Source organism: Danio rerio, chromosome 23, assembly GCF_052040795.2.
Source record: "Danio rerio strain M-AB ecotype USA chromosome 23, GRCz13ab, whole genome shotgun sequence".
NCBI classification, from domain to species: Eukaryota; Metazoa; Chordata; class Actinopteri; order Cypriniformes; family Danionidae; genus Danio; species Danio rerio.
The window spans coordinates 30,967,740-30,985,154 of NC_141043.1; the positions used below are offsets into that span (position 1 = coordinate 30,967,740).

Consider the following 17,415-nt stretch of genomic DNA (forward strand, 5'->3'; position numbering starts at 1 on the left):
TTATACATATACACTGCCGGTCAAAAGTTTGGAGTCAGTAGGATTTTTAAATGTTTTATAATAAGCTTCTCCTGCTCACCAAGGCTACATTTATTTAATCAAAAATACAGTCAATTTTGTATAAATGTGAAATGTTATTGCACCATAAAATAACTTCAAAAGTAGTTAATATTTAATTTAATCATTTATTCCAGAGATTTTAAAGATTTAAAGATTTTTATTACTCCAGTCTTCAGTCACATGATCTTTCAGAAATCACTCTAATATAAATTATTTTTATTATTATTGTTATTAACAAATAATATAGAATACACAAGACATGTCACTCGTATCGTTTTTAATGGGGTAAAGTGTAACGGTCAATATGGTGAACAAAACCCTGCCTACTAGTACACGTGGCAATCATCGATCGCTAAATGGCAAATAAATCCTGCCTTCTAGTACAGGAGCCAATCACAGGTCGAGACTCGTGAGTTTCTGCAGATTTTGTGTGATTCAAATGTTTAGAAATTAATCTAAAGACACAGTTGTTTATTTCATTGGTGATTCCTAATATGAAATTCAGTCATAAGCTTGGCAAGCAGTTTTGGAAAATTTGATGTTTCCCCATTCAGACAGAACGCCTGAGCATACTGCCTAAGGGGTGTTTTAAAGATGCCCGTCAAGTGAATGACTTGCCTTTTAGAGACTTTGTTATTAATGGTGTTATTATTAATAGCGGTAATAGTAATAAAAGCAATAATTACTGGAATGATTTAATATGAAACTACATACAATAAAAAACAGTTATTTAAAATGTTTATGAATATTAACAATTGAATTTAGTGTTTTTACATTTAATAAATGCTGCCTTGATGAACACAATCATTTTCAAAAAAAAAAAAAAAAAAGAAACATGAAAAAACTGACCCTAAACTTTTGACCGGTAGTTTATATATACTTATAATATTAATATAACGGGGACTGTCGCTGGTTTGTCCATTAATACTATCCCATCACGCTTACTTTATCACATGATCTAGTAAAACAAAATCACATGACTTTTTTTGATGTGCATGCTGGAATTTATTTGTAAATGTGATTCCATCATAATTTATGTGCATTTTTTTCTAATTGTATTAAATGTTTATCCTGCTTAGTTGTGCATATATATATATTTTTTGCTAATTTTTTAAATTTTAGTAATTCCATTCAACATTATTTTATTTGATCCATCCCAAAACGCTCATATAAATAGGTGGATGTAAACAAAGCTAAGGTCTGCTTTTTCCAACATTCTTCGAAATATCTTGTTTAGTGTTCAACAGAAGAAGGAAATTCAAAAAAGTTTAGTAAATTAGTATCACATGACACACAATAAATGTTTGTCCATTGTTTAGGGGCATGAGAATGTAACATTGATGTCTCTGTAACAACAAACTGATATGTGAAACTGTTGGATGTATTTTTTTCTGTGCCATAAATATTTTTGAAAACTTACCTATTAGTCTATCACAAGCACTAGCTTTAATAGTTGGAAATACAAAACCTTTCTTCTTTTATATTACAGGGTTTTGCTCTCATGATAGCTTTGCTTCCAGGTGGACTGTTAAAAGCGTGTCACACATATCACAGAAATCCTGTAAAATCATGATGATGACTTTGAAACTCCTGAAGAGATTCCAATTTGATTTACCGTATGTCTCAGATGCTCAGCCAGCAGTCTGTGGGCATAACGTTTTAGCCTGAGAGTAGGGATTTAGTTTTTTTTTTTTTTTTTTTTTTTGCCAGTTTGCACAGAAGTTTGGATGTGTGAGTTTCCACACTGAATGTGAGAGTGGCCAGATGGTCATCTGACTGATGGGTCATTTGTTGCCAGGCTCTCTTACACAGGGCGAACCTATAAAAGTGAGAACATGCATTACTCAAACACACTTCTTATAAAGTGGGGTCCAAAGTACTTCTATTTTTCGTTAGTAGGGCTCAATAGATATTTTTTCGTTTATGGTCACAAAGTTGTATGTATTTGATTAAACGTACAGTAAAACAGACAGAAAACAGTAAAGTATTAGAAAAGTGTTATTTAGGCATGGTTAACTAAAGTTGGGAAGCCAAAATTATAACTGGTACAGTATGTGTTAAACTGCCACTTTAATGACTGAGCCGTTAAAAGGTGTGGGAAGTACATTATAGAGGATTGAAAACATTCTTCTTTATATGGAGAAATCAATTAAACCAGGCTTAAAACCGCTTATTGTACTTTACATGCCCAATATTTCTAATCGTGCACATGGGCTTTGAATTGTATTTGCACTACTTAGTGATAATCACAGACTCAAAGTGTTGACAAGTGTATGTGTCAAGGGAAATAATGGATATCAGCTACTGTATGTTAAAAGTCACGAGAAGACTTTAAGGAAAGGCTTTATTCATGAGACTGTTTGGTACTCTAATGTACCATAAGTATATTTTGGGCTTTAGCATACATATTTTTTAATTATCAATTTCTTAGTTTTATTTATCTGTAGTTTTAAAATCTGAGATTTTCAATATGGTCTCAGACATTTTAGACCCCACTGCACTGTATATTTTTGTATGGTTTGTATCCTCTCTGAGCCAAAGCATATAATTTAATATAAAACACTGTGCCACACACAGGCACACACACACACACACACACACACACACACACACACACACACACACACACACACACACACACACACACACACACACACACACACACTCAAACACAAACACAATAGCTGGAAGAGAGCAAATCCTGATTGAAGGCTTAATGCACTAGCATTCATCATTCCATTCCATCAAAACTGATGATAGGTAATTATGACCAGAGGTGCAAAACAACAAGAGGAGGAACCTGAGATCCGTGAGCACTGTGATTATAATTGGAAATGAGTTTAACATTTAGTTCAGCAACAGCGTGAAGCTCACGACTACACATAAGTGAAACTAATCACAGAGACAGACACACAAGTATAAGTGTTACAGTGTTTATATTTAGGTGCTATTTTTATTTTTCACATTCAAAAGAAAGGGATTTATTACTTTTTTTTTTAAAGAAGACTCTTACTAGGCTCAGATTATTTGATCGAACGTATGGTACACTGTAAACCCTAGTAAGTTGAGACTACTCAAATGATTTGAGGAAAGTGATTCCCTCAGTTTGTTTGAGTAATGGGAAATTGACAACTCAATTAATTGAGTTGACCAATTGGTCTCTTTAACGAATTAACTTAAATGTTTATTTATTGCAGATAACTTAAATGTTTAAGTACAGATCATTTAAATGGCTAATAGACTAAATTTCCAACTTTTTCAGCTTTTATATTCTTCACTTACTCCCAGGGCTGTTTATATCGAAGGTGATATTTAGCCGCACCATGTTGGTGTTTCGTAACATCTAATTTTTATGAGGTGGGTCGTTAGCCCAACGTTCAACCCCCAACCTGGAGGACCAGAACATGCAGACATACACTACGGACAATTTAGCTTGCCCAATTCACCTATACCGCATGTCTTTGGACTGTGGGGGAAACTGCAGTACCTGGAGGAAACCCACGTCTGCACAGGGAGAACATGCAAACTCTAGACAGGAATGCCAACTGACCACCTGTGACTTGTGACCTTCTTGCTGTGAGCCGACAGCACTGCCTGTTGTGCCACTGTGTCACCCCTGTGTGTATATCAATTAAGAAAAATGTATACAAGCATTCAAATATCTACTTACTTACTAATTTAACTTTTCCCTTTCGTCAGCTGGGTTCAGGTAGTGCCTCTGTCTTGCTGCGCTTCAGCAAAATTCAGCATCACAAGCAAACTGACCACCTTGTGTCATATAACATACAGTTGAAGTCAGAATTATTAGCCCCCCTGAATAATTAGCCCCCCTGTTTAGTTTTTTTCCCCAATTTCTGTTTATTGGAGATCAGATTTTTTCAACACATGTCTAAACATAATAGTTTTAATAACTCATCTCTAATAGTTTATTTATTTTATCTTTGCCATGATGACAGTAAATAATATTTGACTAGATATTTTTCAAGACACTTCTATACAGCTTAAAGTGACATTTAAAGGCTTAACTAGGTTAATTAGGTTAACTAGGCAATTAGGGTAATTAGGGAAGTTATTGTAAAACAATGGTTTGTTCTGTAGACTAAATAAAAAATATATAGCTTAAAGGGGCTAACAATTTTGTCCTTAAAACGGCTTTTAAAAAATTAATAACTGCTTTTGTCCTAGCCGAAATAAAACAAATAAGACTTTCTCCAGAAGAAAAAATATTATCAGACATACTGTGAACATTTCCTTGCTCTTTTAAAAATATTATTAGGGAAATATTTTAAAAAAAAAATTAAAAGGGGGGCTAATAATTCTGACTTTAACTGTATATCGATTAATCAGCGCATTTGTCAAGGCAGAATATCAAGCGCAGCCAATCATTTTAAACTGAGGGATGGTAAATCGTTTAAATATATTAAAATGTATTAATTGAAAGTTTTTTTTTTTTGCTGTCTAATAAGTAAGTTAAATACACCTGTTTAAGTTTTGATGCCAAAACTTGGTATTTTAAATAATGTCAAGTTACATTAACTTAATATTTTTAGTAATGCCAACAGCGGGGTTTGCAGTGTAAAAACAGCAATATTGTGAAATAATTTGTAGAGTCTAAAATAACAGCTTAACATTTTAATATGGTTTTATAAGTAATTCTTTCCTGTGGTGGAATTCTTTGAGGAATACACATTTCAAAAAGAAATAAGTTTTAATATTTTTTTATAATGTCTATGTAAAGTATATTTAATATAAAAGTTAGCCAACATTTACATTTAATGATCCTACAAACAGAATTACCAGATAACTAGCAAAATATGAATGTGCAAGATATATTTGGAAGAGCAAAACCTTTCAATATTTAAATGTCAAAAAAGCAAACCATAGCTTATGAGAGAAAATGGGTCTTATTATACAAAAAAAAGAAAAGAAAAGAAAAGAAAAGCACATAATACCAAAAGCTCACATGAAATAAATTACAGTATAATAATATATAATATATATTAATAATATATATTCAGCATTTAATATTTCATTGTTCTTCTCTTCAATTTTTAAAAAAAAATTGTATTTAATATTTTTCTATAACATATAAATTTGAGTGTACTAGTTTTTGGACCGTTATCGTAAGATATTTTGTTAGATAAGCTCCAGATTTGGCTTCAGTACAGACTAATGTATATGTCAACAAATAGAATATTGTATTTAATTTAAAAGCTTGATTTGTGAGGGGTGTACTTAAATACAGTATGCTCAGTACTGTATATATGTTTGAATAAAGGATTTGAATATCACGTTGGGCCACTACTGTATAATGTAATGTATTCATAACAGAGACCAATGATGAGCTCATCATTGCATTACTCTGGGTTTTGTTTCTTTCCATGGAGAGGCTGAGATGTAGTTTATATCACAGTGGTTTGAGTCAGATCAGCTGACACTCCGCTTTGTACCTGACACAGAACCATTTGCTGTGGGGATTCAGCGTGAGTTTATTATTTGTTGGCTAATGGAAAATTCCTGAATGAATATGTAAGCACTGTTCGGATCCGGCCTGTCTCCCGGTCAGAGGAACGCAGCACATGTTTATCAAACTGGCTGTTTTGTTTGATTCCCCACACAAATGGAGGTCTGACACAGCAGTTTGACAGAGGAACCACTGATGATATAACTGTAATGTGAGTCCCAGCATAGCCTTTATACAATTTTTTGGATTACCTCTGTCTCTGCTCCAGCTAACTTTAACAATTTCCTGTCAAAAAACAACAACCAACATGATCTCAGCTTTTTATTAAAGGCCCAAGTAAAGGCTCTGGGCTTCTGGGTAGAAAACAAGCCGTGGAGATAAAAATAAAGGGGAAAGAGCAGGAGTGGGGGTTCTCCTGCAGACTGTGCCAAAATACATCTGGAAATGATCTCTGAGCAGACCTGAGAGCAAGGCAGGAGTGATTGCACTGCTCTAAAACACACAAACACAGCCCCACACCACAAAACAACACAACAGTCTGTGTTGCAGCACGCAAAGAGCAAATGCATTTACATGAAGGAGGGATACAAAAAATACACACGAATTACGCCTCCATTCTGGTGTTAGTGTGAAGTATGTACCTTTATTCAGCAAGGCTATTGTAAAGGCCTTTTTTTTGTAATAAATTATGTTCTTTAGAACTTTCTATTCCTCAAATAATCTTTGAAAATGCATCACTGTTTGCTCAACAATATTAAACTTCATACCTGTTTTCAGTATTTAATATATGCTAATATTCTGCTATATTCTATACATCTAATATGTGACCCTGGACCATAAAGCTTAATATTAATAATAGCTCATTTATTTTCCTTTGGCTTAGTCCCTTTATTCATCAGGGGTTGCCACAGCTGAACGAACCACCAACTTATCCAGCATATGTTTTACACAGCGGATACCCTTCCAGCTGCAACCCAGCACTGAAAAACACCCATACACTCGCACATTCGCACACATACACTACAGCCAATTTAGTTTATTCAATTAACCTATGCTGCATATCTTTGTACTGTGCTGGAAACCGGAGCACCCTCAGGAATCCCACACCAACAGGGGGAGAACATGCAAACTCCACACAAAAATGCCAACTGACCCAGCTAGGACTCAAACCAGCGATCTTCCTGCTGTGAGGAGACCAAATTAATAATAATAATCATAATAATGCCTTGTATTTACAGGCACTTTTCGAGGCAAACGCACAGCAATTAACAAAGCATAACATTTGCAGAGGTACAATTTGTCAATAGCTTTAAAAAAATCAATACAATTTAAGGGTCAAATTGATTTTTCTTTTATGCCCAAAATTATTGGAATATTAAGGAAAGTTCATGTTACATTAAGATATTTTGAATCTTCCCTAATGTAAATACAGTGGTCCTTTGTTATTTGTGAGAGTTACATTCTAAAAATAACCTGCAATAGAAGAAATCCGTGAAGTAGTCAGCTTATTTTTTCACAATTATTATAGATGTTTTAAGTCTGTAAAACCCCTCACTACCCATTCTATACACCTTTCTCAAACAGACATTAGCATATTTACATTTTTCTCTCTTGTTTAATAAATATAAAAAAAAGTATTATTGTTTAAACACTCTCAAAGTTCAAACCTTTGTAGAAAAATAAGTCCAGTATTATAGGATGAAAACCATTTGATCTTTATTTATTTAATCCGTAATGACGCCCTACCAGCGCTTAACACCTTCCTTTAGCATGTCCAGAAATTCAGCTTTTTGAACGGTGGTTAGCATCTTTTTCTGCCTTTTGGGGAGAAGCCGTGAAAAGTGAAACATGTTATAGCAAGGGATCACTGTATATCAAAACTTTTGATTATTAAAAATGCATTGCTAAGCACTTTATTTGGTCACATTTAATGTGGTTTTCTCAGTATTAAGATAAAAAAAAAACAGATCTAGATTTATTTTACACAGTATACTTCAATGGAAAGGATAATTATTCACTTAAGTCTGTTTTTGTGTTCTAGGGTCACATATGGTGATGTTTTGATAACAATTCACCAGCGGTATTCAATCCAATTCAATTCATCTTTATTTCTATTGCACTTTAATAATGTAGATTGTTGATTGGCTCAAAGCAGCTTAACATAGACGTTTTAGCAAATTGAAACTGTGTCTGTCCAGTTGAAGTTCAGTTTAGTCTATATACTAAAGAATAATTCCAAAGTCCCAAACCAAACAAGCCGTCAGTGACGAGGAACAAAACTACACTAATTGACTAAAATAAAGGGGAAAAACTCAAAAGAAACCTGGCTCAATTGGGCATGACCATTTCTGCTCTGGCAAAACTTATTGTGCTATATGAGAATTAATAGTAAATAATATATTATAAAATGAATAACAGTGGGTGTCAAGGTAGGGCAGTTGGTAGCACAATTGCCTTACAGCAAGAAGGTCGCTGGTTCGAGCATCGGATGGGTCAGTTGGCATTTCTGTGTGGAGTTTGCATGTTCTCTCCATGTTCGCATCGGTTTCCTCCAGGTGCTCCTGTTTCCCCCCATAAATCCAAAGACATGTAGTAGGTGAATTGGGTAAGCCGAAAAAAAAAATGAATGAATGAACAATATGAGTAATAAATAATACTAAACTAATGCCACAACTGATGACACGAAGGACAAATGATTTGCAATGAGCACTTTGTTATTTCGAATGTAGACGCCTCTAGCTGTTGTGAAGTGATGTAGACACAGTATAATGGCTAAAATTTCATTCGCTCTCTTCAAAAGAGCAGTTACAGTACACGGCTTTAAAAGTCTTGGAATATAGTGCACAAACGATAAAAACCACATGATGCTTTTATATTCTTGGTGAAGCTTGAAATCTTCAGTCCTTTTTACTTTAATTGAATGCAAAAGAACATCTAGTACAAAATATTCAAAAGAAGTCCTTTTGTGTTTCGCCGATCGCTCGGACGTGGAGCAATATGAGGTTGACTATGATCAAATGATGCAAGTAACATCCGTTCATTGTAATCCACATCATTTCTGAACATATTGTGTCACATTACTCACACACACAACACAATAACAACCTCTTCTTAAGCCAAGAAAGTGCTTTGTGAAGCTTTGATAAACAAACAATCTAAAAAAAACTGGGATGTGCTATCCATCATAAGGTCTGAGCAAAGGAATGCTGGTTTTGTGGAGGATGTGTGATGCTGTAGTGGAAGGAGTGTATTGTGTGTGAGAGAAAGAGAGAGAGAGAGAGACACACACCGGGGTCTTAAGAATGAAGATAAAGTGATGCTCCACAGGTGATTGTGACGTTACGCAAGCTGCTAAACAGCTCTGGTTAAAGGGCAGATCTTATCTATCTGGCCTTTAGTGTGTTTAATAGGCAGGAAAAACACAATAAATAAGTGTAATGGCTTTTTTGTGTTTGTAGAGGTTTTTGATTCTAACAAAAGGGGGATGTGTGTGTTGATGTGCACTACTATTGGAAAAACACTGGCACTGGTTATTTTTTTGTTGTTATTAGTTATGGCCACTGCACGGACCCCACCATATATATATGTCTTGAGGTCTGCTATTGATTTTGTCACACAACAGTGGTGATTCATATTATTTTACACCACACAGAGGAATCTAAATCAGTTAGAAGGCCAATGCTGTTGTTTAGTTTTGTGGAGAAGTAACTAATAATGGATGCTAAATAGTGATAAATGGTGTCTTAATAACATTAAGATTTCCATAAATAAAATTAAATGTAAACCATAAACCATTTAATTGCCTGCTCTACTCTACTATAATTTCACTGTTTTAAATGAGGACTGTTTAGATCATTTTAAGAAATCAAACCAACAAAATCCTGTTGTGCTACTACACTTGATTTTGGTTTATTGTAAATAAGAAAAGAAAACATTAAGTGAGAAACTGAAATATTTTATGGCATATTTTAAAAAGGTAAAGATGATTTAATATTGACAATTTTTCTATTTTCATAATTTTTTTAAAAGTAAATTGGTCTCACACTTCATATTTTCCTGATTTTCATATACATTAATTTCAATACTTTTACCATAAACCGACATATCAACCATTTGGTAGAAGTTGATATTTTAAAAATTATGGGCTGTGTTTTGCCTTGATGCATTGAGTGTGTTAACTAGCAACATTAGCAACATTAGCAGTCCAATTTTTTTTCTTGGTAGTTAAAGAGTTAAACATTTTTATTAATAAATAAAATAAATGTTAACTAAAATAAAAAGTGGCAAGGCAACATTTCTCATTTTCATTGAGTTTAAACTGAAAGGTAAATAAACATACTTTAATCCATATTATTATCTTTTCTTATTTTAAATATTTCTGTTTACTTTAAGATGTTAATTTTAAGTTTAATGCTCGAAGGTTGTTTTTTATTTAATTAAAATTGTAATCATTTTAATACTTCAGTTAAACTTCAGTTAAACTTGCTTAGACAGCATTTTCATGTTTTTTAGCACAATTTGTTATTTTATTTCAGGTTTTCAGTTTTTTTTCAGATTAAAAACAAATATGTTTCATATTTTTTTTTCATTTTGATTGAGATTAACAGTATCAGCATTATACTTTTCTTAATACATTCTTTTGTGTGACATTAAAGAAAGTATTTTAAGAGGTGTCTTTTTTTCCCTGCAAATAAACCAACATTTTCCTCTAAAAGTTATGAACATTCTTAAAAAAGGTTAGAAAAAAATCTGAATAATTTTTTGTATGTTTTGTGGTTGCACAGTACCATTCCCTTTTATCATCTAAAATTGAAGGTAAATTGTATTTGAATTAACAATAACTAAACAAGAACTTGCAGCCTTGGAGAAATATTTTTGCTCATATTTGTAGAAAATCTTACTTCTGAGTTACTGAAATCCTTACGAAGCATGGCTAGAAATCACAGTGAGGGACGTGACAATGAGTGAGGATAGTTTATGTCCTAGTTTTACCTTTGATATGGTCAACAAACGCATTAACAAAGACAGGACGTCTTCAGACTTCCCTTTTCCGTCTTAAATCATTGAATAACCTGCAGAGAAGTGTGCACATCTGTCCTCCGCTACAACAATGGTCCATATCAACAATCATATCAAAGGTCTGTAGCTATGTTTCATCCACCAATTTTAATGCAAATTTTGGAATATTACATAGAAAATGCTTAATGGAAACTACAAGATGCACATTAAATTTGAAAATGTGCACAAAAAACACATGTGCACAACTGGGTACGATAAAAAAAAAAAAGCATGAAAAAACATTCACCAAAAAATTCAAGCATGCACATCAAAAAAGTCATGTGATTTTGTTTTAGAAGATTTATAAGTCTTCTAAAGAGACCCATATCATAATTGTGAAGCGATTTGGGTGTATGGCCATACACAATAAATGCGCTATATACTGTAAATACACATTACGTTACATTACATTACAAGATCAGTACATTCTAAGATTTCTTGGTTATTCTAAAATCCCTTAACCGTCATTCATCAAAGTGGTTTAGTATTATTAACTTCTAAACTGTCTTATTTATTTCCAAGTGGCTTTGTCTTGCACATTTAAAAGCCACCACACATTCATTGTAATTCATTTTCATCTTCTGAGGTGCAAGTAATTTATTAAATTAGCAAAAAAGCCCCATATTGGATTTTCCTATCGCTGCATATTCCATTCTTTTCTTGATAATTGATGCCAGTTTTATCAGAAAGATACGATTCTAATCTATTTGACTTTAGTCGCAAATGTTTTATGTGATGTTCGACTTGCGTGTGTATAAATCTATTTCACATCTTTGGCTGGAAACATAGCTTTTGAGAACATGGTGACTTCACTGGGGTCAGTGGCATTGAGATTCAGGGTAATGCATCTACTCTGCCTGTCTGGTGTCATCATTATTGGTAAGCTCTGTATTCCAGTTATCATTCAGTCACTGTCATGCTCCTTTTCTGTCACCTAGGCAACCTGAGCTATTAGAACAGCTCATATCTTCCCTCTCCTCTGTGTTATTCCTTCTCTGCCCCTGCAGCCTTCCCCATAGTGAAGATCCTTTCAGAATGAAGCCTCGTTGCTTATTCGCAGTTATGCCCTGTGTGTCTGCAGATCAGCCAATGTACCAGCCAACAAGCTGACGACAACGGCTCGGTTTTGATGGATGACAACTCCAGCCAATCATCAGCCTGCGCAGACACCGAAGAAGATCGGAAGAGTGCCTTAGAAAAAAGCATGTGTGTGTGAAGCATGTCTTCTTCATTTGTAACTTGTGTACATAGTAAATTCCTTTTTTTAGTCAGCTTATTGTAAGAGGTTTTAATTTAGAACTTTTTTTTAATGACTTATTTTTAAATTTGCAGTATTTTACAAAGTAGTCATCAGATGTTCATTAGCACACCACAATGACATCATCTCTGATGGAGAGTTTGGTTTAAGTTGGTTGGTGGTCATTAACTGGTTCAAAGTGGTACCACAAACTAGGTTTTTGAAAATGCTTGTTTTCAACCAACTGAAGATAATCTTTGACCAGGTGATGGTCATTCTGTGGATGGTCATTATCTAGCTGGGACCAACTATTGACAACGGGCTCAGGAAAATATGTGCTACAGCCTTTGTTTTTGTGAAACCACAAAAACGTAAAGTACTTCAACCTATATTTGACTGCCATGTATTGGTAAAATGAATGCTATGGGGCAGTATAAGGCTATCCACATAATTTTTCATACTAATTATATTTAGACGGGCATATTATCGATAAATAAAGGATTATTTTCATGCAGTTATTTGCACAACACCAAATCAGTGAAACTGCAAAGCAACTCAACAGTTTCTCGGATTTATAAATGAATACATTTATCAACATATTTTAAACATGGTCAGTTTGCTTGGTAGCTCATATTGTACATTGTTGTGACAGAGAGATTGGTTTCAGGTCCAGGGGTGGATTTAAGTTAAGTGGCCGCTTAGGGCCCCGGAAAGTCTGAGGGCCCACAATAAGTACCTAGAAGTTTCTATAAATTACATATAATGTCATTTTCTATCATATTTTGTAGGCTAAGGGTCTAACAATACAAATTTAGCTTAATTAGTACATCTGTGCAAATGTGTCCCCCCAACCATAATCATGGATCAGTCCAGCAGTCAAATCAGATACAACATTTGGTTTACAAATAGTTTGTTCATTGTTTTTAGTTGTGAACATATTTTATGCAAACACATCTTAAAATGTAGAAATTGCATTGAAAAAGACTGCTAAATAAATAAATACAAATCGCAGTGTGCATGTTACTGTAGGACTTACGGGTCCCCCAAATCTGTCCCTGTTTAGGTCAGGCAAAGCATGGTTTTCAAGAGGTAAAAGCAGTGTAAAATCATGGTAATATGTGTGGTTTCAGTGTACTTTTCTCCTGTTTTCTTTTAAAAACTCTATTGGGTAGGTTTAAGAAAGGGTTTATGGCAATGGTTTGCTGACAACTGTGATTTATATGACAAGTCCTGCTTTGTGGACTTACAATAGTCCATTTTGAGGGATGTAAACGAAAACAATAGTCCCAACATATTTCCTGAATTACATTTTTAATTTCTATAGCTTTCGAGAATCCAAAAGGAGCCGCATATTGATAAATAATCTTATAAGAGCTCTTTTAACATGAAGATGTTATTGAATTGCCTCTTCCTACAGTTATGAAATAGTTTGAAAACAAGAAGAAATATTCATGAACCAACGACATGACCACATTGAAATATAAGAGTGAATACAACAAGAATACATATACGAGTGTACAACAAAACCTAATGTGTACTTAAAAGTATTGTATGTCATATATACACAAATGGAAACAGCATCCTCTATAGGATTTGCAATCTGAAACGTGCAGCGAAACATACCTGGAGCCATGAATTTAACACTTTACAAAAATTTGGACTGAGGCACATATTTTTAATGGATGGGCTTATGACCATCTTAACCAGTTGCAACTGTTGGAATATCTAGCCAATTCCATGCGTGTTCAATAAGAAAAGGTCTGGAGAGTTTTTTCTTCAATACCAAAAATATTAGTAATTTATTTGATACAAATGAATAATTCGATGTCAGAGCTCTGGGTTACGTTACCCCAATGCAATACAAGAATTACATTCAGGAGATTCCCAAACATACATTTCCTGACTCCAGCATATATACACAACTGATCTTAACAGGTGGAGTTTTGGTGTAACGTCACTTGTCAGTCATTGTTCAGTCCTCCATTGGCCCTTTGTAGCCCTAGACATTACTTCCTCTGTCTGCACCCTTTCTCTGCATACCAGAACTGAACAATTACGTGCATCTTTAATATATTTCACAACTTCTACAAGCATCATGACAACTTGTGACATGTCTAGACTAAAGTTCTGGAACAAAGGCCCCCACCCTCAATTTATTCTTATTCTGCTTTTTCCACTAGTCAGCAGTTCTTCTAAAAAGTATGCAGCACAGTAAAAAAGAGGACGTTTGTCTGGTCAAGATGTTTTATAATACAAAAGAGAAAGATTGATTAATCTGTTGTTAGTCTAAACATTTTTCTAATAAACGAAAACACAAAAATAAATTCATTTTCTCCAACACAACCATTTTAACCAGCTTTAATACCCCCTTCCAGTTTCTAATCGGCTGATTCAAATCAATTTAGCTAATGAAAATTCAAGCTAAAGAACATCTTAGTCTCGCTAATGACCTTCTTAAATAACTAATGACTGGCCAACTAATGACCATTTTAACCATCTGGAAGCTACCAGCTTGTTTTTACCATGTTTTTTTTTGAACATGATAGTTGGTAAACCAGCTAAGATCATCTAGAACCAGCTAAGTACATCTGACCTGTGAACTTGGGGCAGATCAAACAACCCTCACTTCAGTGAGACCATTTAACAACACTTCACAGATGGTGGCTAGTTCTGCTTTAGCTAGATTAGCATGGAGCTACCTTATGTGAAACATGTAAACAAATGTTTGTACCCTCAATGAGTAGGATTTCTACTAATAAAGGCTATTTTTGAGATTATATCATCCTTATAGTGCAACATATAATGTTATTTTTGTTCAGCTGTATTTAAAGGACAGCTAGCATGTTACTATTATGTTTGTTTTAGCCATAGTTGGCACAATAACAATGTTATGAGGTATTCAGATCTCACGCGGTGAAAATCTGGAAGGCAGGTTTGATGTGGGACATTTCACTGCTGAAATTCTCACCGCCAACTATGTCTGAAATTAGATTATCATTAGATTAGATAATCACCAGCTTGGACCGTTTAATGACTAGAGATCATCTAAATCCTAGCCATAACAGGTTTTGGAACATGGCATCTAGGAGGAATTTCTAGATATCTTTGATCAAATAATAACAATAATCTTAATTTAGATTATCTAATATTAATTCATAGACCATATTAATCAGCTACAGACTAGCTAAAGTTCACCCTAGAGCAGCACATGACTTTAATTGAGCTAATGACCATCTCAAACCAGCAAATGTGTTCCAAAACAGCTGCCAGCATAAAGAGGCAATTATAAGCAATAAAAGGGCCTTTCATCTTGTCCATAAATAGCTTCTAGATTATTAATGTGCTGCGCCAGTCAGAACTCTGCTAATATTACACCCTATACATTACTCACATCACATGCTTTAAGCCGTCACATAATGTTAATGCATTAAAAGACTTGATGAAAGCAGTGAACGCTGACCTCCTTTCTGTTGCAGGTATGTTCTGAACGAATTAATAGAGACAGAAAAGCTGTATGTCGCCGATCTAGGACTTATTGTGGAGGTGAGCTTTTGATGCGGTGGTTAAAATGTCAATTAACAAATCACACGTGGATTTGATCAGCTCTGTTATGGAGCACTGTCATTTTACAGTTGTAAGAATGATTCAAATGTATTTCAGAACAATTAATCACAGAAGAATTAAATCTGATGTATTAACTGACCTGGATTTCTATCAGCTATAATAGTGATCACCGAGTAAATCAAAATAATGGTGTCTGGATTTGAAAATATTTGGAATGAGATGATCTACATTTTTATGGGGGTCATATTTTATCATTACAGTTTAAATGCCTCAGATTTAATCATGAAAAGGAGCGTTTTTACGAGACGTGAGCTGTGAAAGTTCATCATGTTCTGTTTCACGCAGGGCTACATGGCTACTATGAATGTGAAAGGAATTCCAGAAGACATGAAGGGAAAAGACAAAATAGTGTTCGGGAATATTCATCAGATCTACGACTGGCATAAAGAGTGGGTTAATCTGTTTTTGACTTTTACTTGACTTTTATTTATTGTCCATAAGTGGAAATTTATCTTTGGCTTCACCACACAACCATATCAGCGTTCACATCACATATATCAATGAAAACAGGCAACACGAATACATTCAATGTCAACACATAAATCACATTAAAAACTCAATCAACCCTATACATACTACAAAATCCAGTATTCAAAATTCTGATAGCAGTCAGCAGAAAGGACATCTTATACACACTTTTCTTTACTTGACGTTGTCTAAAATGTCTTTTTTGATGGCAAGAGCTGAAATTTTATGTTTAAGGGATGGGAACAATTTTCAATAATGACATGTGTGCAATTCCAGTCTTACGGATGTGACATTTGCAGTTAAGACTCAAAACATAAATTCTCAGAGAATGTATATGTTAACAGTATATTAAAACATATGTTTCTATTCCCAAAACAAATAACCACAGAGTTATGAGATGCAAAATTTGTTAATCTGTAAAAAATATATATATTTTAAATAAGGAAAATAGACATGTATGTGACAAAAAAGTAAGCAAGTTTAAAGTATACACCATACTTTGTAGAAATTCTGTGAATTAAACTACACAACCTATAAGAAACAAAGCTAATCAAAAGGATAAGAGTCGGCTCTCTATTAAACAAAAATGATTGATTTTATTTTATTTGACATTTTTGTATTTGAGGAAAAAACTTTTGTTATGGATGCCACACCTGTCTATGGATGTGACATTTAAAAATGCCACTAGTGCGACTTTGGTAAATCTAATATAATTGATTGAAAACATTGTCAGAGACATTTATGAGTATTTTTTACAGTACTGTGAAATACAAGCCTACACAAAAAAAATTTAAAGGGTTTTACTATTTTGGTGAAAACTTTTTCATGGCATATTTGACTTTTCATGGAATTGCTTACATTCTTTCTGTTTAATTCTTATGAAATAAATGTAATTTAGTTGTCTTTGTGGCAATTGTACTGGCAATTTTTACTACTTGACACAGTTTTTGCTTTTTCTTAATTGGCAACAGTCTATACCTTGCAATCAAGTTAATACTGACAACATTTTCAACCAACTTTCTTGTACAGTTGAAGTCAGAATTATTAGCTCCCCTTTGAATTTTTTTTTCTCTTTTAAATATTTCCCATATTATGTTTAACAGAGCAAGAACATTTTTACAGTATGCTTAAAAATTATTTTTTAGTCTGGAGAAAGTCTTATTTGTTTTATTTTGGCTATAATAAAAGCAGTTTAAAAAGTTTAAGGTCAAAAATATTAGCCCCATTGAGCAATATTTTTTGATAGTCTACAGAACAAACCATCATTTTACAAAAACTTGCCTAATTACTCTAACCTGACTAGTTAACCTAATTAACCTAGTTAAGCCTTTAAATGTCACTTTAAGCTGTACAGAAGTGTCTTAAAAATAATCTTGTTAAATATAATTTATTGTCATCATGGCAAAGATAAAATAAATCAGTTATTAAAAATGAGTTATTAAAACTAGTTTGTTTAGAAATATATTGAGGAAAAAACTGAAATTAAACATAATTTCAATAATAA

At 33.7% G+C, this 17,415-nt stretch overlaps 1 protein-coding gene across 6 annotated transcripts in view; it reads left to right on the forward strand.

Moving 5' to 3' along the window:
- Positions 1-17,415, forward strand: part of arhgef25a (Rho guanine nucleotide exchange factor 25a) — a 185,222-nt gene that overhangs the window by 87,676 nt on the left and 80,131 nt on the right. For all 6 annotated transcript variants that reach the window (XR_015523689.1, XR_015523687.1, XR_015523686.1 and 3 more), the window contains 3 exons: positions 11,664-11,788; positions 15,296-15,362; positions 15,729-15,832. Coding sequence is in view for 2 of the 6 variants with exons in the window: in XM_087307292.1 (XP_087163418.1) it covers positions 11,664-11,788; positions 15,296-15,362; positions 15,729-15,832 (296 nt within the window). In the remaining 4 variants the exon portion in view is untranslated. The remainder of the gene's footprint in view (positions 1-11,663; positions 11,789-15,295; positions 15,363-15,728; positions 15,833-17,415) is intronic.